This window comes from Saimiri boliviensis, chromosome 4 (assembly GCF_048565385.1).
Source record: "Saimiri boliviensis isolate mSaiBol1 chromosome 4, mSaiBol1.pri, whole genome shotgun sequence".
NCBI classification, from domain to species: Eukaryota; Metazoa; Chordata; class Mammalia; order Primates; family Cebidae; genus Saimiri; species Saimiri boliviensis.
In genome coordinates, this window is record NC_133452.1 from 17793079 (window position 1) to 17817622 (window position 24544).

At 39.1% G+C, this 24544-nt stretch overlaps 1 protein-coding gene across 23 annotated transcripts in view; it reads left to right on the plus strand.

Moving 5' to 3' along the window:
• Positions 1-24544, plus strand: part of SYNE1 (spectrin repeat containing nuclear envelope protein 1) — a 518258-nt gene that overhangs the window by 378180 nt on the left and 115534 nt on the right. For all 23 annotated transcript variants that reach the window (XM_074397242.1, XM_074397246.1, XM_074397241.1 and 20 more), the window contains 7 exons: positions 3883-4014; positions 4603-4758; positions 5278-5487; positions 11708-11809; positions 16631-16750; positions 18829-19029; positions 21685-21858. In XM_074397242.1, the coding sequence (XP_074253343.1) occupies positions 3883-4014; positions 4603-4758; positions 5278-5487; positions 11708-11809; positions 16631-16750; positions 18829-19029; positions 21685-21858 (1095 nt within the window). The remainder of the gene's footprint in view (positions 1-3882; positions 4015-4602; positions 4759-5277; positions 5488-11707; positions 11810-16630; positions 16751-18828; positions 19030-21684; positions 21859-24544) is intronic.

Here is a 24544-nt window from a genome sequence, read left to right on the forward strand (position 1 = left end):
ATGTTGACCAGGTTGGTCTCGATCTCTCGACCTTGTGATCCATCCGCCTCGGTCTCTCAAAGTGCTGGGATTACAGGCTTGAGCCACCGCGCCCGGCCGAATGTTCTTTTTTAATGACATTTTTGCATCCAAGTGCTTTGTTTCCACAATCACTGGTCATTTGTACAAAGTGCTTCATACGTTGTTTTCCTTTCTGTGGTGTGAAAAGGTAAAAGGAGAGGAAGGGAAGAAGCAATTTAGCTGTCAGTTTCCAGGAAGAAAGGGAGTGATCATATAATGAACCCATCTTAAGTTTTATATGTTAACATAGCTAGCAATGTTGTGGTGAGGTCAACATTATCTCCACTTTGTAGACCTAGAAACAGGCTTGGCGAGGTGGGACGCTTTCTTAGGGTCTTGGGATTAAGAAGAGTGAATCTGGAATCAGGAGGCAAACCTATCTGTTACCCAAGTCCCTCCTCTTTCATACTACCTTAATGGTAGTTTTGTACCCTGGAAATACTTATTATTTTCATGTGTAGGAACAGGCACATTTTGGCCTAATGTTCACTAGGTCAAAAGGCATTAACCTCTTAGAGCAATTTTTTAAAATCTGCTCGCTTCCAGTGTATTTAGTGCTTCCATGCACAGCAACCTACTTGGCTTCAGGGTCAAATACAGCCCCTGCTTCTGGAAACCTATAACCCAAATGAGAAAATAGCTCATACATGTCTTCAAAAAATTAGGCAACTGTGATAGGATCCATAAGCAGGAATTCAAAGGAAACAAAGGTTAAGAAAAAATAGCCAAACATTGCTGTGATAGGTGTGGAACTTAAAGTAGTAGATTTTTTTTTTCTTTTCTGAGATGGAGTTTTGCTCAAGTTGACCAGGATAGAGTACAATGGCACGATCTCAGCTCACCACAACCTCCACCTCCCTGGTTTAAGCAATTCTCCTGCCTCAGCCTCCTGAGTAGCTGGGATTATAGGCGTGCACCACCATGCTCAGCTAATTTTGTATTTTTTCTGGAAGAGATGGGGTTTCTCCATGTTGGTCAGGCTGTTCTCAAACTCCTGACCTCAGGTGATTTGCCTGCCTTGGCCTCCCAAAGTGCTAGGATTATAAGCATGAGCACCGTGCCCGACCATAAAGTAGCAGATTTTAAGGGGATGCCGGGTGGTGGATATCCCAGCTGCAATGGGGAATGGACTTGACATATTTACAGGATCATGAGTAGTCAGGCAGAAAGGTGAGGAAGTATTCTGAAAAGTCAAAAGAAACTGATGGCCGAGTACAGTGGCTTACGCCTGTAATCCCAGCACTTTGGGAGGCTGAGGTGGGTGGATCACGCGAGGTCAGGAGTTCGAGACCAGCCTGGCCAACATGGGAAAACCCTGTCTCTACTAAAAATACAAAAATTAGCTGGATGTGGTACATGCCTGTAATCCCAGCTATTCAGGACACTGAGACAGGAGAATCACTTGAACCTGGGAGGCAGAGGTTGCAGTGAACCAAGATCACCCCACTGCACTCTAGCCTGGATGACAGAGAAAGACTCTGTCTCCAAAAAAAAAAAAAAAAAAAAAAGGACACTGAGTTTGATTGGAAACATTGTCACCCATTTGAATGCTAGACCGTATCATTGCCCTTATTAGGGAGCCATGTTTTTACCTAAAAGAGTTTAAGGGAGATTGGGTTAGTAATGAAAGCAAAGAGATCAGTCTAGGTCTGATATTTAGGATGGATTATTTCACCCATTATTCACATTATTTCACAATAGGTACTGCTAAAACCGAGAAGAAAAATTGAGAGGAAAGCTGTGATAAGATATTTTTATGATTGCTAACATCTTTCTTATTTATTTAGTTGATTTAAGAAAAATTAGTCTATTATTTTGAAAAACGACATGCATTAATTTTAATAATTCACATAATACAGCCAAATAACAAAGATGAAAAAGAACAATTGTAGCAATTTCCATATTCTGTAAATCAGTTTAACCTTTAAATTCACCAGTCCTCATAGCCAATCCCTTTATGATATCTCTTTAATTCCTAAATTTTTTATTTTGATCCAGTTCTCAGGTATTAATTCCATCATTAAGAAACTTTTTAAAGAAAACTGAGATTCTATCTTGTTTGGGAATATCAGCTAGTTGCGTCTATATTTGATGGAGATTTTTCTGTCATTCCTTTAGAATTTGTATCTATATTGGTTTTCATCTTCTGGCATTGAATGAAGCCTTAGAAAAATCTACCATCAGTCTATTATTTTTCCCCTTATTATTATTTTTTTGTTCTTTGTATGAATATCAGAAGAATTATTTAGTTTCCTTTAAGTTTCAACAGCTTATCTAGGCTATGTCTGATGTTGACTGTTCGGCTATCATATTTTTCCTGTAACACAATGTGCTTTTTTTAATATTTAAGAATCAAGGTGGCTGGGCGCGGTGGCTCAAGCCTGTAATCCCAGCACTTTGGGAGGCCGACGCGGGTGGATCACGAGGTCAAGAGATAGAGACCATCCTGGTCAATATAGTGAAACCCTGTCTCTACTAAAAATACAAAAAATTAGCTGGGCATGGTGGTGCGTGCCTGTAATCCCAGCTACTCAGGAGGCTGAGGCAGGAGAATTGCCTGAAGCCAGGAGGCGGAGGTTGCGGTGAGCCGAGATCGCGCCATTGCACTCCAGCCTGGGTAACAAGAGCGAAACTCCGTCTCAAAAAAAAAAAAAAAAAAAAAAAGAATCAAGGTTTGCTTTTTTATTCATTTTAGAGGTTTTTTGATATGATTTAGATGTATTTTATGCTATATTTATTACAGTGTATCTCTGCTTCAGGGATATCAATTATCCTTGTGTTAGATCATCTTTTTTTCTATACCTATTGATTTCTTTTTGGTTGTACTGATCTTTGCTTTTTAAAATTTGCATTCACTTTTCATCTGATTATGGCAAACTTTCTCTGTCAGTGATTCCATTTTCAGCAATGTCTGTTCTCATCTTTTCTGTTTCTAATTTACTTATGTCTTAATGTCATTTATTTCATAAAATTTGCAAGCCACCTTTTAATTTAAATTTCTTTTTTTATAATGTCACTTTTTTTTTTTTTTTTTCCGAAACAGGGTCTTGCTTTGTTGCCCAGGCTGGAGTGCAGTGGCGCAATCTCAGTTCACTGCAATTTCTGCCTCTGGGTTCAAGCGATTCTTGTGCCTCAGTCACCTGAATTGCTGGGATTGTAGGCATGTGCCACCACACCCAGCTAATTTTTGTATTTTTAGTAGAGACAGGGTTTCGCTATGTTGGCCAGGCCAGTCTTGAACTCCTGGCCTAAAATCATCTGCCCACCTCAGCCTCCCAAAGTGCTGAAATTAAAGACCTGAGCCATCATGGCTGGCCTGTTTTATTTTATTTTTAACTGACACATAATATTTGTACATTATTTCTGGTGCACAGCTTGATGTTTTGATACACGTATACAGCATGTGATGATCAAGTCAGGGTAATTAGCAGGCTCATCATCTCAAACATTTATCTCTTCTTTGTGGTGAGAACATTCAAAATCCTCTCTTCTAGCTATTTTGAAATATGAAATGTTATTGTTAATTATATTTGCCCTGCTGTATAATAAAAACATTTTTTTCTCCTCCTGTGTAATAAAACATTTTATAAAATAATCTTTTTTCCATTGCTTTAAAAAAAAAATCCGTCCATGGAAACATTGATGCTAATGCATCTGGCCACTGTGTTCAATGGACATGTAATGCTGTAGAAGTTATATTTCTCTAGAAGAAATGTTGGTATGGACAGTTTTTCCAGCATCTATTTCAGTATGCATTTCCAAATGAGAAAGCTGGGACATCATGCATGTGCTCTTCAACAAGCTGTCCTTGTTTCTCTGCAGCTCTATAGCAGGCCAAATCGACTCTTGTCTGGTGTGCCACTGTACAAAGGGGAGGTGCCGACCCAAGATAAATCTGCAGTTACGTCTTTGCTGGATGGACTGAACCAAGCCTTCGAGGAGGTTTCTTCCCAGGTAGGGCCGTATTATCAGTGTGTTTGGCTTGCTTTATAAGACTCTTGTTTTGCTTGTATTGATGTACCTGGCCTCGGTGAGGCTGTTCCATCCACCCCTGAGCATGAATTGAGACCCAATACTAGTGATGAGTGTAGAAACAAAGAGCCACTAGACCCTGGTGTCTCATCCTGTTTCTCTTTCTTTCTTTCTTTCTTTCTTTCTTTCTTTCTTTCTTTCTTTCTTTCTTTTTTTTTTTTTTCCAGGCAGTGTTTTGCTCTGTCAACCAGGCTGGTATGCAGTGGCACAATCTTGGCTCACTGCAACCTCTTCCTCCTGAGTTTAAGCGGTTCAGCCTCCCAAGAAGCTGGAACTACAGGCACATGCTACCATGCCTGGCTAATTTTTGTATTTTTTAGTAGAGATGGGGTTTCACCATATTGACCAGGTTGGTCTTGAACTCCTGACCTCAAGTGATCTGCCTGCCTTGGCTTCCCGAAGTGTTCAGGTTACAGGTGTGAGCCACCGTGCCTGGGCCCATCCTGGTATTTTTTTCTGGATTCTCAAAACACTTTAATTGATTATTTGTCCCTGTTGTGTGTTTCCCAGAGTGGAGGGACAAAGAGGCAGAGTATACACTTGGAACAGAAGTTGTATGATGGGGTCTCAGCTACCTCTACTTGGTTGGATGATGTTGAAGAACATTTATTTGTTGCCACAGCACTTTTGCCAGAAGAAACAGAAACTTGTCTCTTCAACCAAGAGGTAAGTTTGTAGTTCCTGCCTATGCGTGTATAATGTTACAAAGCACTTGAAATTTTGATAGGATAATTAATTTTATGCATAAAATCAGACATAAATCAATTCTAATAATACAGAACATAATTGCTTAAATGCAGAAACCTCTCAGTGATATTTGTATTTTGTATTTTCATTCTTTGTTTTGTGTATGTAAGAGGGAGAAATGGGAAACTCTTTGTAGAAACACTGTTACGTATCACAGATCCTCTAAACAAGAAACATATGCTTTAAATAAGTACCAAATTCCTAAATAGCACTTTGCTCATTATGATTAGTGAATGAGGTAAAGTCCCTGTGAGAAATCTCTTCAAGAGCAACTTGCCTGAAATGCATAGAAGTATTTGAAAGAGGTTCAAGTTGTCTTAGGTCTAATTATTACTAAGCAGTCAGAGAGATTTAGTTGACTCTCTATGAGAAAATAACTTGCTTTGCATATCAATTCATATATATAAACACTGAAAAATGCTCTTTTATTACCTCTAGATTCTTGCCAAAGATATTAAAGAAATGTCTGAAGAAATGGATAAGAACAAGCACTTGTTTTCCCAAGCTTTTCCTGAGAATGGTGATAATCGAGATGTTATTGAAGATACTTTGGGTTGTCTCTTGGGCAGGTTATCCTTGCTAGACTCAGTAGTGAATCAACGATGTCATCAGATGAAAGAAAGACTTCAGCAAATACTAAATTTCCAAGTAAGTAAAACATTATCAAAAGATACTTGACCGTTCTCTAGGTATTCAATAGTAGTCAGTCACGAATCTGTGTTACAAACCTGATTGTTGTTTTTTTAAATGCATTGTGAAGAGCAAGAGCATTGTAGAAAATGAAGAAGGTTGAATTAAAGAATTAGAAACTAAAGATTTTATGCTCCTAGAAATGGAATGTTGAGAAAACCACCCACTTCAAACTAACAACTGAATAGAATTATAAATTCAATCAATAAAAGTCAAATTTATGGCTGTTTATAATTTTTAGTTGGTAATACTGGAGTTTAAACACATTGCCAAAGAATACACAGAAAATGGCCAGGTACGGTGGTTCACACCTGTGATCCTCACATTTTGGGAGACCAAGGCAGGTGGATCATTTGAAGTCAGGAGTTTGAGACCAGCCTGGACAACATGGTGAAACCCTGTCTCTACTATAAATAAATAAAAAAAAAAATTGGCAGGGTATGGTGGTGCAGGCCTGCAATTCCAGCTACTCAGAGGCTGAGGCAGGAGGGTCACTTGAACCCAGGAGGCAGAGGTTGTAGTGAGCTGAGATTGCACTACTGCACTCCAGCCTGGGCGACAGAGTGAGACTCTGTCTCAAAAAAAAAAAAAAAAAAAAAAAAAAGAACATGCAGAACATGTTGAAATATAGAAAGGGCCATAGACTCTAGTACCTAAGAGTCTTTGAAAGTGGCTGTGGTCTAACTACTTCTACCTGTGTTAAAATGTATTACATTACTTTCCTATCCTAACTTATCAGATTTAGTGCCTTTTAGCCCCATATTAGAATTATTATTATTATTTTTTTTTGAGATGCAGTCTCACTCTGTTGCCCAGGCTAGAGTGCAGTGGTGTGATCTCAGCGTACCGCAACCTCCGCCTCCCGGGTTCAAGCGATTCTCCTGCCTCAACCTCCAGAGTAGCTGGGACTACAACTGTGCATCACTGCACCCGGCTAATTTTTTGTATTTTTAGTAGAGTGGGGTTTCACAATGTTGGCCAGGCTGGTCTTGAACTCCCAACCACAGGTAATCTGCTGGCCTAGGCCTCTCAAAGTGCTAGGATTACAGGCGTGAGCCAGTGCCTCTGGCCCCCATATGAGAGTTCTTATTGCGTTCTTAGGAAACTTTTCCTGTGACTATATACCGGAACAAATGCAAAACCTGCTGATAAACTTTTAGTGCTAATTTTTCATTCCTAATAAAAGACACCTTTTGGGAATATTTAAGTGTTAATTGAATGTTATTTTTAAACAACATGGAAGATTTATAGAATAGAGACATGTCATTAGGACCAACAGTAGGATGTAGAATTTTGATTTGCAAAAAAAAAAAAAATCCTACAAAGTGTCAAATAAATGTAGCATTAGCCAAGAAACATGGAATTTTCTAGACGTTCATTTAGAGGCACAAATTTCCATTCACTTCTGGCAGTCTACATTCTTGAAACCACGCAGTAAAACTATCACAAACATTTGAGTTTCATTTTTTTATTCACAAAATATTTTCTAGTATTTTTTGCAACATCCTGCAAACATTGTTCGGATATTAATTTTGCAAAGACAGAGCAGTAAAAATTGAAAATGTAGTCTCCAAAGCTAACAGTCTGGGTTCAAATTCTGGCTTCGTCACTTATTGCTATATAACTTTAGCAGCTTGACTTCTCTGAACCTTGGTATCCTAAACTATCAAATCATACTCATATTAATTGCCTCATAGACTGTGGTGAGGATGAAGTGAGTTAAGATGTGTTTAAAATACTCTGAACAGTGCCTGATACATAGTAAGCACTCAGCAAATTTTGTTACTGTTATTGCTATTCACAGTAGCATTATAAGAGATATAGGATCAAAAACCAAGAGAAAGATTAAATTACTTCAATGTTACTCAACCATTAAAAACTAGAGGCAGGATTTTACTCAAAGAATATTTTTTGTATTTTACCATATTAGGGTGATCGCAGGAGAGATGGAGAATGTGGGCCTTCATCAGAGTCTTTTTTTCCAAAACAGTCTTTTTTTTTTTTTTTTGAGACAGAGTCTAGCTCTGTCGCCAGGATGGAGTGCAGTGGCGTGAGATCTTGGCTCACTACAACCTCCACCTCCTCAGTTCAGCAATTCTCCTGCCTCAGCCTCCCGAGTAGTTGGGATTTCAGGCACATGCCACCATGCCCAGCTAGTTTTTCTTTTTCTTTTTCTTTTTCTTTCCTTTTTTTTTTTTTTTTTTGGATTTTGGTAGAGATGGGGTTTCACCATGTTGACCAAGATGCTCTTGATCTCCTGACCTCAAGTGAGCTGTCCACCTCAGCCTCCCAAAGTGCTGGGATTACAGGTGTGGACCACTGTGCCCAGCTCAATTTCTTAAATTTTATCCAATATCCTGTGCCAGTTAGTAGTGCCACCAGCAACCCAGTCTTGTCCATGAGTCAGTGGCACAGTTAGTTACTGCCCCTCAGATGCTCAAGTCAGAATCCCCAAATTCCTCAGTAGTCCCTCTTATTCTCATTCCCCATATTTTTTGTGAATTGCATTTAGTGTCTTTAGTACTTTCATACTTTTAAATTTTATTAGTAATTATCACCAGGCACAGTAAAATACGAATTAGGCATGAATGCTCTGGAACTTATTTTGTTTTAAGGATCTAAGAGAAGAACATGGAATCATGGAATTCACTTTAAATCACGTTCTCTATTTTTCTTCTGCCAACAAGTGTCTATGTGTTGGTGGCCAACTCACGAACCGAAAGACATTTCAAAGTATTTGTGTTCCAATTTAATTGAGAGAATGTTTCCAATGTTAACATAATTAAAGGTCAAGTCACAAATCTTTATTTTTTCCTTTTTTACTTTGCATCAACACCTGGTATGCTGTCACTGCTCAGCAGTTACTGGAAGAGCATGCCTTCATTCTGCATTTAATCTTTGAGGATTAGCTTTTGCCAGACTGCTAACATTATTCTATACCAAAAAGACTATTTGGAAGGATGCATAGATGTTATGTAAATGTACGTTACATATATGGAATCACAGGAAAGACAATTATGAATCACTCTGTAGTCTTAAAAATTTTACCCATGGATGTATCCTCAAATAAATTCCCCAAATATATGATTGTGTATTTCAAATTGTTTTAAAAATTGGAAAATGAATGAAAGAATTCCTTTTTTTTTTTTTTTTTTCTTTTTTAAGACAGAGACTCCCGCTGTCACCAGGCTGGAGTACAGTGGTGAGATCTCGGCTCACTGCAACCCCTGCTTCCCAGTTTCCAGCGATTCTCCGGCCTCAGCCTCCTAAGTAGCTGGGACTACAGGCATGCACTACCATGCCCGGCTAATTTTTTGTATTTTTTTTTTTTTTTTTTTTTTTTGTAGAGACAGGGTTTCACCATATTGGCCAGGCTGGTCTTGAACTCCTGACCTTGTGATCTGCGTCCCCCCAACCCCCCGTCCCGACTTCCCAAAATGTTAGTATTACAGGTGTGAGCCACTGCACCCGGCCTGAAAGAATTCTTTAATGAACGAGTGAGGCAACACAACTGATTTTACTTATTTGAGAGGGGGTTTTGCTTTTGTTGTCCAGGTTAGAGTGCAATGGGACAATTGCAGCCTCCACCTCCCCGAAGTGCTGGGATTACATATGTGAGCCACTGTGCCTGGATGCAACTGATTTTAAAGCTTGAAACTTTCTACAAATATGTTTCTCAATGACTAGAATCCTGCCCATTTTTTACCCTGCCAATAATTCCAGAGACTATAAGAAAAATAATGATATATTTTATGTTTGTAATATAGAGATACCTTAATTGTCCTGTCGTATCACAAGTATAATAATACAAAAAGTTACATTCTTTGCATTTTTATTTTTAAGAAAATATCAATATCCATGTGATTTAGTAGCACCTAAGTTTTTATTTAGTAATTTTAAAATCAGTCATATTCTCTGTCTTCTTGACTAGTCTCTCCCAATAATTAGTCTGACTTCCAGAAATGTGAACTCTGTGTTTCTTATTACCCTGAGTCGAACATAGTTAAGAGAGAAAATATGCCACTGAAAACAAAAATGGGATGGGAGCTCATGCCTGTAATCCTAGCACTTTAGGAGGCTGAGGTAGGCGGATTGCCTGAACTCAGGAGTTTGCGACCAGCTGGGCAGCACAGTGAAACCCAGTCTCTACTAAAATACAGAAAATTAGCCAAGTATGGCAGTATGGGCCTGTAGTCCCAGCTACTTGGGAAGGTGAAGCAGAAGAATTGCATGAACACGGGAGGCACTCAGTTAGATTAAATGGACTAATGTCCTTATACATACATATGTAGATAATACAGGCTTCTGTTCAGATGAATGCATGACATTTTTTACTAGGCTTAAAAACAGATAAAAATGGCTGGGCATGGTGGCTCATGCCTGTAATCCTGGCACTTTGGAAGACCGGGCAGATGGATCACCTGAGGTCAGGAGTTCGAGACCAGCGTGGCCAACATGGTGAAACCCCCTCTCTACTAAAAATACAAAAATAAATAAAAAGTAGCCAGGCATGGTAGTCAGCGCCTGTAATTCCAACTACTCAGGAGGCTGAGGCACTAGAATCGCTTGAACCCAGGAGGCAGAAGTTGCAGTGAGCCAAGATCATGCCATTGCACTCCAGCCTGGGCAACAAGAGCAAAACTGTGTCACACACACACACACACACCACAAAGAAAAAAACACCAAAAACAGATAAATATGTGACGGTTTTAATGGCCCACATGACCTTACCCTGAACACAGTTGAATGATATCGACCTAGTAACTCTTATGTAAAACTATTGTTTCTAATATTTTTCCAGGGCTGTTATTATCATTTCATATTTTGTGTTTAGACCACTAGGCTTGCAGATTGGTTTGAGTTTTGGTTAGTGGCAACTATTGTAGTTCTCATGTTCAGCACTGCATTTTCAATTTTATGTTTTTTACTGTATAATGCACCCATTATTTTGCTTTTTAGCTCTACATTTGCATGATAAAGCCTTCACATGTCCTATACATGTTTTTCTTCCTTGGTACGATTAACCTTCTCCTCGTCAGACAGTCAGAATGTTTGCATGTTGCACAGTGGCCCCTGGTGAAGATGTCATTAGTTGAGATTTAACCTCTGATGAATATATATTTGCTGACTATTATGAAATGGAACTTATTTGTTGATATTTCAGAGAAAAAAAATTAAATATTTTGGTAATTTTTTTTTTGAGACAGAGTATCACTCTGTCACCCAGGCTGGTGTATAGTGGCACGATCAGAGCTAACTGCAACCTCAAACTTCGAGACTCGAAGGATCCTTGCACTTCAGCTTCCTGAATAGATAGGACTACAGGCATCCCCTGTGTCCACCTTTTTTAAAAGAATCTTTTTGTGAATACCAGATGCACTTTGTTGCCCAGGCTGTTCTTGAACTCCTGGCCTCAGGTGATCTGCCTCAGACACCCAAAATTCTGGTATGACAGAAATGAACCACTGCACGTGGACAATTTTTTTTTTACAATTTAAATATTCTTCTAATTTATTATTCCCCCCAAATTCTAATAGTTATCTCCTTTTTGTACAAATCTAACTCAATATATTTGGACATTTAAATGAGTAATATTTTTGAACAAAATACCTACCAAGATATTTCTGTGTTGTCTCTTCACGTGTTTTTGGTCATCACGGATGATAATTATTTTTTAAATTTCTGAATGGCTTTTTTAGAGCTTGTGCAAATTCTCCAAAGACAGGGGAAGAAACTGAGGGAGGGAGGAGAGCAGAAGAGAGAGCAAAATGGAAATCGTAGGATTCTTAAGAATCATATTGTTTCTAAATCAGGATAATACCTATTGGTTATTTCTCTAGATAAGAGCCATTAACATAATATTTCTGTGCAGTGTTTGAATGTGCTCATTTATTTCAGATGTAATGAGATTAGGGTGACAAGTATTGCTTTTTACAGGTACACTTCAACTTCATTTGTGCTATGTAGAAAATACTTTGGGTAACAAATTCTTCAGGAGTCAGTTCTAGCACATAAGTGAATTGTTACCAGTTCCTTTTACTTTCGCATAGCACAGTATTGTTTCTCCTATAAATTAAACTTTTATGCCTCTATATTATTCCCAAGAATCTGCGTTATGTTTACAAGTATTTTGAATTTCGTTACTCATTTTGAGTCTTCCTGTTGCCTTCCTCCTTAGAATGATCTGAAAGTGCTGTTTACATCACTGGCTGACAACAAATACATCATTCTGCAGAAACTGGCAAATGTGTTTGAACAGCCCGTAGCAGAACAAATAGAGGTATTTACAGATGCCTTTTCCTAGAAGAGCAAATGCATAGAGGAGATGTGACTTACTATGAAATTTTAAATATTCTGTGAAAGATTAATGGCTCACAGTAGCACTTCTGTTTGTAGTATTTTTGTTTCGAGTACTGGGTTTGAATAACATACCAGGTGGCCTTGACTCTGTCACTTACATCTGCAGAAAACTAGGAAATGTGAGCTGGGAAAAGGTATCCATGACAGATGCTGACCTGAGGGAGTTTGCCACCCAACAATGAGATTAGACGTGAGCCTCAATGACATAGGGCAGAAAGTCACACTGTCCTGGGGGAGGTACTGATAAAGCACCGTGGATACTCAGACCCTTCTGGCCTCCAGCAGGGATAGGATTAGGGAAGCTTTGTAGAGGGAAATTTGAACTGAACTTGAGAGTTTGGACACATAATGACAGGAAAGAAAGGTATGAAGGTAAAGAGGACAGCAAGAACAAAGGGATACATTTTTAGAGAATTCTGAGCACTTAGGGGAGAAACACAGTAATCCTATTTTAGCTGCATGTAGGGTAAATGAAAATGATTGAGGAGAAACAAGAGTGGATGTATAAATTTCAGGCAGTTTGTAGGGGCTGTTGTATACCAAAGACTTCGGACTTTATTTGCAAACTAGTAGTCTGTACAATTTATTGATTGCATGCCTCATTTGCTTAAAAGAATGCAGCATAGATGTATGTATATTTATTTATAAATTATAAGCAATTTATTTGTTATAAATCACAAATTCAGCCACATTCATTTTCAATTTTTGTTTTGTGTACATGCTACAACAAAAATGGAAAATGAATGTGGTTGAATATAAATGAAAGATGTAGTGATTGATCCTGGTAGATCATGCACAGTTTTGGGTGTTTAGACTCAGCTGGGAGACCCCAGCCATGGAAAGCTGTAGGAGATGTTTGCAGGTAAAATGAATGGCAATTCTAGATCCTGCTTCTGGATAGTTTACATGACAGTACACAGGTTAGGTAACAGGAGATCCATCATACAGCTTCATATAACTACACTGAAGAGAAAAAAATGACCCAGACTGGCAAGATGGCATGAAAATGGGGAGGAGAGAAGAAATGGGAGGGATATTAAAATATCTCCTGTGTCATAAGCTAAGTAATTATGAAAAGTATGTATTTTAATAGAATTTTCTCATTTAATTTTGGTGGACTTTTTGCAAATCTATGGATAGACTATAGAGAATCATCTGACATACAATGTGTGTGTGTGTGTGTGTGTGTGTGTGTGTGTGTGTTAAAAAAAAACTCCCAAAATAGTTTGCAAAATTATATGTGAGTCTGTTTTTTTAAATTTAATTATTTAAGAAATATATATGCATGTATATATTTGTAATATGGAGATGGGGGGTCTCACTTTGTTGCCTGGGCTGGTCTTGAACTCCTAGGCTTAAGCAGTTTGCCCACCTCAGCCTCCCAAAATGTTGGTATTACAGGTGTGAGCCACTGCATCCAACTGTGCATTTTTCTTGACCATAATTTCATCTACTCTTTATTTAAAGAGATTTCTCGTCCCCTCCCCCCACCAAATTACGAATCATTTTTTTCCTGTCATATCTTCCACATGAAGGTAACTTTTTTCCCCCTTGGCTTATAATGTATGTGTGATTCCAGAAAAGACTGTAGAAACTATAGTGATGTCTTGCCTTAAATTTCTAATATGAATTATAAGATACGTAACATTTTTTTACTAATTTACAAGTAACATTTTTACTTATATTTACTAATTTACAAATAACAGTTTTTACTAATTTTTGACCTATATAACTGTCACAGATAAAGAAATAAACAATTATATTTTCTTCTTTGAATAAATGGAAAGCAACTCATTCACATGCTAATTCCATGCCCATCCAACTTGGATTAGAAAGGCAGTAACAGCAGAGCGCATAGGGAAAGACACACCTCACTCAATAATCATCTCTTGATTCATGCTGTTCCAATCCAGAGCAGTTCTCTTGCCTCCTAAGCTCGGTGCACAGTTGTCTTCTTGGATCTCCCTTCACGACCATCATGAGGTCCTGTGTTGGATCTTCTCTATTCTGAGTCCCAAGTCTTTCTCTTTACTGCATGACTTCCTAGTTTGGTTAGTGTATGTCCTTTCTGAGAAAGGATGCATGATAAATGTACTTTTCCAGATGTATGTCTGAAAATGTTCCTGTACCATGCTCTCACTTTATTGATGGCTTTACTCTTTTTATGTCATTTGTTGGGTATGAATTGTTTTGGAATTTCAAAGCTTTTTCTCCATTGTTTGCTAGATTCTAGTGTTGTCTTGAGGAATCTAAAAACATTCTAATTCCCTAAGGTCCCCAGTGTCCTGAAATTTCACAATCACATGCCTTGGGCCACATCTATTTTTATCCACTGGACTGGGAGCTCAAAGGGCTCTTCTGATTTGGCAGCTCTCATCTTTCTGTTCTGGAAATTTTTCAATGATTTATTTAACATGTTTCTTTCCTCCATTTTACCTTCTTCTTTTCTGGAGGACTCCTTTTTGTCAGATGTTGGATTCTCTGGTCCAATCCTTGAATTATCTCACCAAGAGACCTTTCTCTCTTTGTCTTTTTTCTTTACTTTCTGAGAAACTTCCTCGATTTCAACTCCAGACTCTCATGCTGAGTTTTGCATCTCTGCTCTCATGTATTTGCTTTTCCCAGAGCTCATTTTGTTTCTTTGAATGATCCTTTTTAGTATTTTTGATTTTTTAAATGCCTACATTATCATTTATACTTTTTCTGGGTATTTAATGAAGTTCTATTTTTCCTGTATAATCTCTTTTCCTCCAGCTTGCTTTTATTTGCTTGCTACTGTTAGTCCCCATCTTTCATGTCATCAAAAGGCACATTGAAATCCTTTGCTGTTTGTTAAGGTTTAGGATGGAGGACAGAACAGCCGAAGGGGAACTGTATGTGTGGATGGAACATGACAATTTCAAGAGTTACTGCAGGATGGTCTCTAGGGACCATTTATTTGTTAAAGAATTCTTCTGTCAAACTGCTGGACCTGTGTTATTGGTGGTTTCAGATATTTTTCCTTCTCCTGTCTGGAGACTAGAGCTCTGGCTGCAGCACTTCTTGCCCCAGGGAGAGAAGACTCGGGGGCCCCACGTTTAGGATTCAGGGGGCATCCAGTTATTCCCTCCCTTGTTTTCAGTCAGGCACTCAAGCTCACAGCTGTGTCCAGTGCCCCTCCATCTGTTTTGCCTTCTCCAGAAAACAAACTTTCACTCTTTTACCTGGGAAGAAAAAGAGACAGTATAGAATAAGAGAGGACATCTGTGGGTTAACTGTCCTGAAATCAACTCTTCACTAACCCTCCGTACTTAGCACCCCAGCTCACTTCACCCAGAGTTCCATGGATTTCTCTTCTCCTGAATTGAGTAATGGAGATCCGGCACTGGTTTAGGATTCAGCTTCCTCAGGTTTCCTAAGTCAATTATCATGTATCCTTTTGAATTCTAGCTCCCAACGTTTTGTTGGCATTGTTTTCTTTTCTGTTTCCTTGTCTTTTTAGATTTATGGGAGGGGAGGAATATGCCAAAAAACAAGCAAACAGAATATTCATTCTGGCTGTAGGGGGTTTTCAAGAAAGAGAACATTGGACACATGTGTTTCATCTGCCATCTGGAGTCTTGTTTTTGTCATCCTTCAGGGACAACCTCTGTTGCTGTTTTTCTAAACGCCTGCTTAGACTGCTCCAGGATTCGAGGTTTGGTATCTCCCTTCTCTGATCTCCACTAATGGGGATGAGTTGCATTATCGAGTTTAGTACTTACTAATATTCAGCTTTGCTTTATTCTTCTGTTTACTTTGGCTTCCTAACCAGACCGTCAGCTCCTTGAAGGACAGGATGAGATCTCGTTCTGCTTCGACAGACCTCACACTGGGAAGACAAGGCTTAGCAATAGCAGCCACTTGAGTACTTGTTGACTGATTGATTTTCCACTTCACAACAAGGAGCACAGATTCCTTGACCATGCTGTAGCATATTTTTTGTTGCCTCACTAAATCTTTCTTCAAAGATGCTCACAACTATGTTTCAAGGACAGCAGAACATGGTCCCTTAGAAAATCTCAGGCAAATAGTTTTTTAAAAATATATCCTAAATCATGCTCTTTTTTTTTCTAGGTGTTGCTTTTCAAAAAGCCCCTTTTTTGTTGAAGCAAGACATCCATTTCCCAGCCCTCTACCCTAAGTTTTTCCTGCCTCATTATTTGTAAGATAACTGCTCTATACTATAAGGGACCTTTCTCTCTTTTCTTTCTCTTTTTTTTTTTTTGAGATGGAGTTTCACTCTTGTTACCCAGGCTGGAGTGCAATGGCGTGATCTAGGCTCACTGCAACCTCCGCCTCCTGGGTTCAGGCAACTCTCCTGCCTCAGCCTCCCGAGTAACTGGGATTACAGGCACGCACCACCATGCCCAGCTAATTTTTTTTTTTTTTTTTTTTTTTTTTTTTTTTGTATTTTCAGTAGAGACGGGGTTTCACCATGTTGACCAGGATGGTCTCGATCTCTTGACCTCGTGATCCACCCGCCTCAGCCTCCCAGAGTGCTGGAATTACAGGCTTGAGCCACCGTGCCCGGCCCTCTCTTCTCTATATAGTCTCTAACCATGGCTTTTGGTTTGTTTGTTTTATTGAAATGATTCCTCTTCTATATATTGAGAATGTTTTATGTGGAGAGGGGGAACACAGAAAGAGCCATGATAACCACGGTCTTCTGTGGAGAAATTGTTCATAGGAGTTTTAATAAAATATCTTGAATCTTACATAGGCAATACAACAGGCTGAAGATGGACTCAAAGAATTGGATGCAGGAATCATTGAATTAAAGAGGCGTGGTGACAAGTTACAGATCGAGCAGCCGTCCATGCAAGAACTCTCCAAGCTCCAGGTGCAGATTTCAGCCAGTAGTGTTCACCTGCAGGGGTACATCAAACTCAAAGCTGAGAAAAAAATCACTTTCTCTATTTTTCTTGGCTTTCCTAATACAACTCATGCCATTTAGTTCCCAACCTTTCTGCCCAGTAACTCTTAGAAAATTTTCCGAAGCTTAACATATTTGCTACAATGAAATGAATTGTTTTCATGCTTCCAAGATTCATATTTTTTTTCTGACAGTTACTTTATTATTATTCTCATGGTTAAGCATTGTGGTATATTTAGTTGTAGCATATTATTTTCTACCGTAAAAAATATAATGATTATCAATCCTACCTAGAAAAATTCCAAAAAGAGATATCTACCCTGGTATCGCATTACCTCCTCATGTATTATTTTAAAAGCAAATAATCAAGTTAATACTTTTTAGGAAGTGTTTTTTCCTAAAGCAAAAACTGTAGTTTATCTTCCATACATGTTTGAATGGAATAGATACATTATTTCAGTCTTAGAACAACAACAACAAAAATTAAACTAGAAGGTAGTTGAAATCTAAACAGACTTCTATCATCCTTCAGGAATAGAGAATAACACTTTGCATTAATTGCCTTTCCTTGATCTGACATTTAGGCAAGAATCTGATATTGGGTAGAAAGAAGATACTCAGATATTAGCCCAGCAAAATTTAGCATCAGCTAGGCAATGCAGTTATGTTCGATCAGGAAGAAATTGTGTATAATTGTGTACGGTCACACAGACACACACGTTAGATTTTCTCTGTATGCAGAATGATTGAGAATTAGTAACCCTCAGTCCAGTACAGGGATGTGAGTTCTTTCTTTGAGAAAATAAAATAGACCTTAAAAAAGAAGAACATTTTTATTTTAACTGTATCTCTCCTTTGTCTTACATTTCATGATGTCATAAGCCCACCACCTCCACTTTGTACTTTTTAGACAGTTTTCCGACAGCACTTAAGCATCAGGTGTAAGAGTCAAATGTCATAGCCATAAATAGGCATTAAAACTGAACTTTTCCAGATTGAAGCATTTTGGCCTGCTAAACCTTAATGTGATACATTAATCAGGTCCGTATGCCTCAAATAAATTTCGTGTTTGGTGTGTCATCATCTCCTAAAATGCCTTTCCAGTTTAAATAGTTATTTACTCCACCACATTTGGCGAAAATATTGTCTTCAGTTTGAAACTCTTCCTGCTCACATTAAACTCCCCTATTTCTCTAGCTCTTTCTTTGAGGGATAGTCCCAAATAAGATTGTTATTTAGCAGGAAAATGTTAAGGATACTATATTCAATTGCTCTAAAATTATGTTGAGAACTCTAGAAAAATGGGAATTACATTTTCTATGACATGTCCCTCAGCCACACGGACAGATTTTCAACAGTTTTACCTGCATCTCATCTCAAACCATTGATATCCCGAGAAAACAGTTGTCCGGTCTACCTCTTATGTCATTTCTAGGAAGCACTTTTGCATGTCTTTTTAAATCTTAAAATATTAAGCTTATTTTTTATAGACACGTGTTTATTTCCTTTCATATTTTAACTTAGTAAATTTTTATTTTGTGATCAATCTAAATTGCATTTCGGTATGTGACATGAGACAAGACTCTACTTTTCTTCAGAGTTGAGTTGTTTCCACATTATTTATTGAATATTTATTTTATCCTTTCACCCAGTGACTTCATAAGTGAATTTTTATGAAATCAGTTTTTTTTCAGTTTCTCCATTGTGCTTCATTGTCAGATAAAAATAAAATGAAATTTAAAACAAAAAGATAAGCATACCGAATAAGGTTAATGAAAGAACTGGAACCACCAGGTATCAAGACACTGTGAACGAATATACCCTGGGCATGAGAATAAAGGTCCAGAGGTTATTTTTTTGTGAGACATGTTTTCAAAGTAAGGCTCATAGGAAAGCCAAGCAGACAGCCTGCAGGCAGAACATTTCCATAGGTGCATTCCTGAAGGCATTTTCTCGGTTGGCTCTTGGGCCTAGTACATTGATTTTCTTTTCGAGAGTTGCCAGAATTTGAATTGAGAGTGAGTCTTGTGGTCTCTGCTTCTTAGGACATGTATGATGAACTGATGATGACCATTGGCTCCCGGCGGAGTGGTCTGAACCAGAATCTTACACTCAAGAGTCAGTATGAGAGGGCCCTCCAAGATCTGGCTGACCTGCTAGAAACTGGTCAGGAGAAGATGGCAGGAGACCAGAAAATCATCGTGTCTTCCAAAGAGGAAATCCAACAACTACTTGACAAACATAAGGTACAAAACAAAAAAGAGAGAGAGAGAGAAAAAAAAAATTGTAGTTGGAAAGCATGCTCTCAAACCCTGATACATATTTAGTAAAACCTAATATTCTCAGTCTTTTATGAGTTCTTACTTGTATAACTTATTCTTTAAAATGGTCAAAAAATGTATATTCAAGCCCACTGGCTTTCAGTAGCATAGATAAATTATAGAGGATATGTTTCTATAATTCTGTAAATAAAAAAGAAAAATAACTTACCTGTAATTTTACTTATCAGTCCCTCACTAGTATTATTAGCCAGGCTTTCTCCCTAGATGAGCTGAAGCCAAAGAAAAACTCAGAGCCTCTCTTCAAAGGAGCCCACTTTCGTTCTTAACTCCACCTTTCCCTGGGTTTCCTTTTTGCCTGTTTGTCCACTTGGTCCTAGATGCTCTCTCTGCCCTCTCTTGTCCTGGTCAAGGACTCCTTGCTCTTCTCTAGAAATGCAGAACTGTCTGTTCAGCTCCAGGGTTGGGCTGGTGTCTTTTACATATATCGTTTAGATCCTCTGACCCTTCACATATGCTCCTCTAGTTGCTGTAGACCTCAGACTTTCTCCCTGGAAACAGCAAGGCCATTTACTATGTAATCAAAGTTGGGAGGCCTGAAATCACTCCATCATTGTATGCCACAGCCAAGTTCAGGTTGGACACTACTCTATAGTAAAAGAATGCCTATTTCACAGACACACACACACACACACACACACACACACACACACATGTACACACAGCCTTTTAGACTATGGGAATTTCCTGTAGGGAAACTAAAAAAATCCCACTGGGTTATAGAAGTTTAAATCTTCGATCATTGTGTAGCTCTCTGGTGCCTTGTAAAGGTGGATTCTTTTTTCTCTTTTTCAAATTGTTCTTCCTATTTTTTCCCAGACGTTTTTGTCCAAAGCTTTATGATTTATTAAAGCCTTATCATTTGGCTTTGAAAACATTGCTTTAAAGTTCACAGCTGGTGTTTCTCAAATTGTTGACCATGGCAATAAAAGATTATTCTGAGTTATTCCAGAGGGGAAACTAGGATCAATGAGTGTAAATAACAGGGAAATAAACCTCAATAGAAAAAGAACTCGAAAAGGAGTAAGCTGCCATTGAGCAGACAGCCCTTCTGGCTATGAGAAGTCCAGCCAAAGCTTTCAGGGGAGACGGGCTTGTAAAAGGAATCTCAGCTTTCATTGCATGCTGAGCTAGATGAACTTCAAAGTCTCTTCCAACTTTAGGACTCTGTGATTTGATCATTGCTGGTTAAAAATAATAACTTTAGCTTCTACTTACCAGCCCATTTTCTGAGAGAGAGTTCTGCAGTGTTGATGAGAAGTACAAATAAAGTCACACTGCCCAACTTCAAACCCAAGCTCTGCCATGACTAGCTATGTGATACTGGGCAATGTGCATAGAGTGGGGGTTCTCAGTGTTCTCATCTGTAAAACTGGAAACAAAATTCCCTATCTCATACAGGTAGAGAGTTGTTATGAGAATGAGATTAGTTAGATAGAGTATTTATGGAGTGCCTAGTAAACAGAAAGGACGCAATTAATGTTAACTGTTACTATCAGTTCCCAGTTCTTCCATTCTGCCGTGGTACTGGGAACCAAAAATGGAATAAGCTCCATGTCCTTCCTCCAGGGTCTATTATACATAAAGAGTAACATTTCAAAAACATTTGTAGGATGGCACAAGGCCTATAGTTCTGTTATGTTTAGATATAATACAAGGAAAACAAACAAATCTTTAGTATCAATCAGTGCCTATAAAGCTGCAGCTGACAACATGGAATGAGCACAACAAACATTCTAGAAGCTCAGAAAGTAGAGCTCAAGGCCAGCCATGGAGGAAGGAAAGTCACCGAAAGTGTCAAGTGAGAAAATCTTGAGAACAGAGTAGAAGCAGAGGCCAAAGGAGGGGAACGGGAGCTAGTGTGTCCAAAACACATAGAGGTAGATGGAGGAGAGAGGCCATGCCAGGAGAACAAGGAAGGGAGATTGCACATGGATGACGTATTTTGAGGGCAGAGGAGTTTTCTCTGTAGCTGGCACATGTGAAGATCTTTGTTTGGGGGGCACTGTGTTTGCAGCATAGCTGGGTATAGAATGCACTTGAGTGGAGAGGCTAGAGAAGCCAATTAGGAGACTAGATCCTTCTCTGTAGACAGTGACAAGTGCCTGGACCGGGGAAGGCCAGTGGGAGTGAGAGGGTGTTACTCATACATTAATTGAGTTCTGTCAGCTTTCATGTTTAAAGCAATGTTTTGTTTTGATTTGTTTTTGAGATGGAGTCTTGCTCTGTCGCCCAGGCTGGAGTGCAGTGGCATGATCTCAGCTCACTGTAACCTCTGCCTCCCAAGTTCAAGCGATTCTCCTGCCTCAGCCTCCTGAATAGCTGGGATTACAGGTGCCTGCCACCATGTCAAGCTAATTTTTGTATTTTTAGTAGAGATGGATTCCACCATGTTGGCTAGGCTGGTCTCAAGCTCTTGGCCTCAGATGATCTGCTCACTTCAGCTTCCCCAAGTGCTGGGATTATAGGTGTGAGCCACCACACCTGGGGCCCTAAACCAATTTTGATTCTAACATAATATATGAATGAGTTTCTGACTTCTTCCTCCCTGAAAAATTGCAGGAATACTTTCAGGGCCTGGAATCTCATATGATCTTGACTGAAACACTCTTCAGAAAGATAATCAGCTTTGCAGTCCAAAAGGAAACCCAATTCCATACAGAGATGATGGCTCAGGCTTCTGCTGTACTGAAACGGGCTCACAAGAGGGGTGTGGAACTGGAGTACATTCTAGAGGTGAGACCATTAATGTCATTTCTTCTATGCTGCACATTTCCTCCTGCAACATGGACCTTCAATGCAAGATATATCAATCCATGCAGTTTGCCTCACGTAACTTCAGAACTAGCTGTGACCCTAGGCTCAGGACCGCACTTTTCCTACGGCTCCTGTGTTGCTTGTTCCCAGTGTTTCCTGTTTACATTTGACTATCTGCTGTGCCATATTAGAAGTGAGATAAATACACACTGACTTCCGACTCGGCTTGAAGATATTTGGGGTTTTGATATTCAGACTGATAGCTTACCTAAGAGTATGAAAAATGTAGAAATAAACCAGGTGCAGTGACTCACACCTGTAATCCCAGCACTTTGGGAGGCTGAGGTGGTTGGATCAACTGAGGTCTGGAGTTTGAGACCAGTCTGGCCAACTTGGTGAAACCAACCAGCATGGTGAAACCAACCAGCATGGTGAAACCCTGTCTCTACTAAAAATACAAAAATAGCTGGGTGTGGTGGTGGGTGCCCGTAATCCCAGCTACTTGGGAGATGGAGGCAGGAGAATCACTTGAACCAGGAGGTGGAGGTTGCAGTGAGCTGAGGTTGTACCATTGCACTCCAGCCTGGGCAACAAGAGTAAACTCCTTCTCAAAAAAAAAAAGGAAGAAAAATGTGGAATTATTTTTCTCTGTCCCAGATGCAGTTGCTCTTGGAACAGAATAGGTGCTCAGTGGTGGCTACTGGCCAGCTGTAGAACCCTATTGAAATGAGAATATAGGGCATTCCTGATGGAATAGTCCCCTCCTTTTCTTCAGTAACTGTATCAATTGCCCTAAACTGTTCCTGCTTTCTCATTCTTCCTCTTTCCCTTGGAAGTTTTAGAGATTATAATCCCTCTCTCCTTTTTTGTATTCCCCACCTGCTCCCGCAATATTACCGATCTTACCTGGATGGCCTGCAATCCCTCTCATATTTGCATTTTTTTCTAAATGGGATTTTCCCTGGTTCAACATTTTCATAGCTAGCTAACACCCAAGTCCCAGATGTGGAATTCCCTGATGTGGAATTCCTTATATTTTGGAGAGACATCTACCTTTAATGTTCAAAATCTCTGTAATAATAATTATGCTTTATTTACATGTCAGGCCTCTGGCTAGGCTTTTTACATTTACATGAATCCATCTCATCTTTATCATAACCTTTGAGATGGAATTTTGAATCCCTGTTTCAGGAATGAGTCCAGGAGCAATGGCTTGCCAAGGCACATGGTTAATTCGTGGCAGAGTCAGCGATCATACCTTCATCTGTCTGACTTCACTACCTGAAATGTGTGTTTCTCTTTGAAACTTACCTGATAACACCATTTTAATTGCAGTGCCTTGGCTGGACACAGTGGCTCACGCCTGTAAATCCCAGCACTTTGAGAGGCCAAGGCAGTTGGATCACTTGATTGAGGTCAGGAGTTTGAGACCATCCTGACCAAGAGGGAGAAACCCCATCTGTAATAAAATACAAAATTAGCCGGGTGTGGGATCCCAGCTACTCTGGAGGCTGAGGCAGGAGAATTGCTTGAACCCGGGAGGTAGAGGTTGCGGTGAGCCAAGATCGCAGCATTGCACTCTAGCCTGGGCAACAAAAGGGAAACTCTTGTCTCAAAAAAAAAAAAGAAAGAAAGAAAATTGCAGCCCCACCAGGCACACACCTGGACACTCCCTCCCACCCCTACCCAGTCCTGTTTCATTCTTCTACAGTGGAAGAACTCTATTATACCATAATGCTTATTGTCTGTTTTTGGTTTGTTGTTTATTATTGCCTGGATTTTTGTCTGTTTTATTTACTCCTAGATCCCTAGGCATTGAAAGTACCTGGCAATAGGTATTTGGTAAGTATGTTTTAAAAGCATGGGTTTCTACTACTGTGTCTTGTTGCCACTTCAACTGCACAGTACATTGAGGATACTCAAACTGAGAAACTGCTGACCCATGGTGTAAATTATTGGAAAAGACTTCAACTGTTTTTTTAAAAAAGTTTTTCCAGTTTTAAATAAAATAGAAGTCTGAACTTAGGAATAAGTGATCTGGTATTTTTCTTTCACAGAATATATAGACTATATATTCATATTTATAAATATCTGTTTCTTTTGCAAATGTAATGTGTTTTGTTTACTTGTGTAAACCCTTACTTTGGTAAAGAATAAAACCATGCATACCTGGGCTAGATGTGGTGGCTCATGCCTGTAATCCTAGCACTTTGGGAGGCTGAAGCAGGAGGATCTCTTGATGCTAGGAGTTAGAGACCAGCCTGGACAACATAGTGAGACTCCCGTCCCTACAAAACTTTTTATTTATTTATTTTTATTTTAAAATTGTACTTTAGGTTCTGGGGTACATGTACAGATCATGCAGGATTATTGCATAGGTACATACACGGCAATGTTGTTTGCTGCAATTTTTTTTTTTTTAATTAGCCTGATGTGGTGGCATGCACCTGTGGTCCTAGCTACTTGGGAGGATGAGGCAGGAGGATCCCTTGAGCCCAGGTGTTCGAGCCTGCAGTCATCTATAATTGTGCCTCTGTATTCCAGCCTGGGCAACAGAGTGAGAGCATATCTTAAAAAAAAAAAAAAAAAAGGTGCATACCAGATACCAGGTACACTGCATACATTATTCCATTTAATCCTTATAATGGAGAAGATAGCTATTATT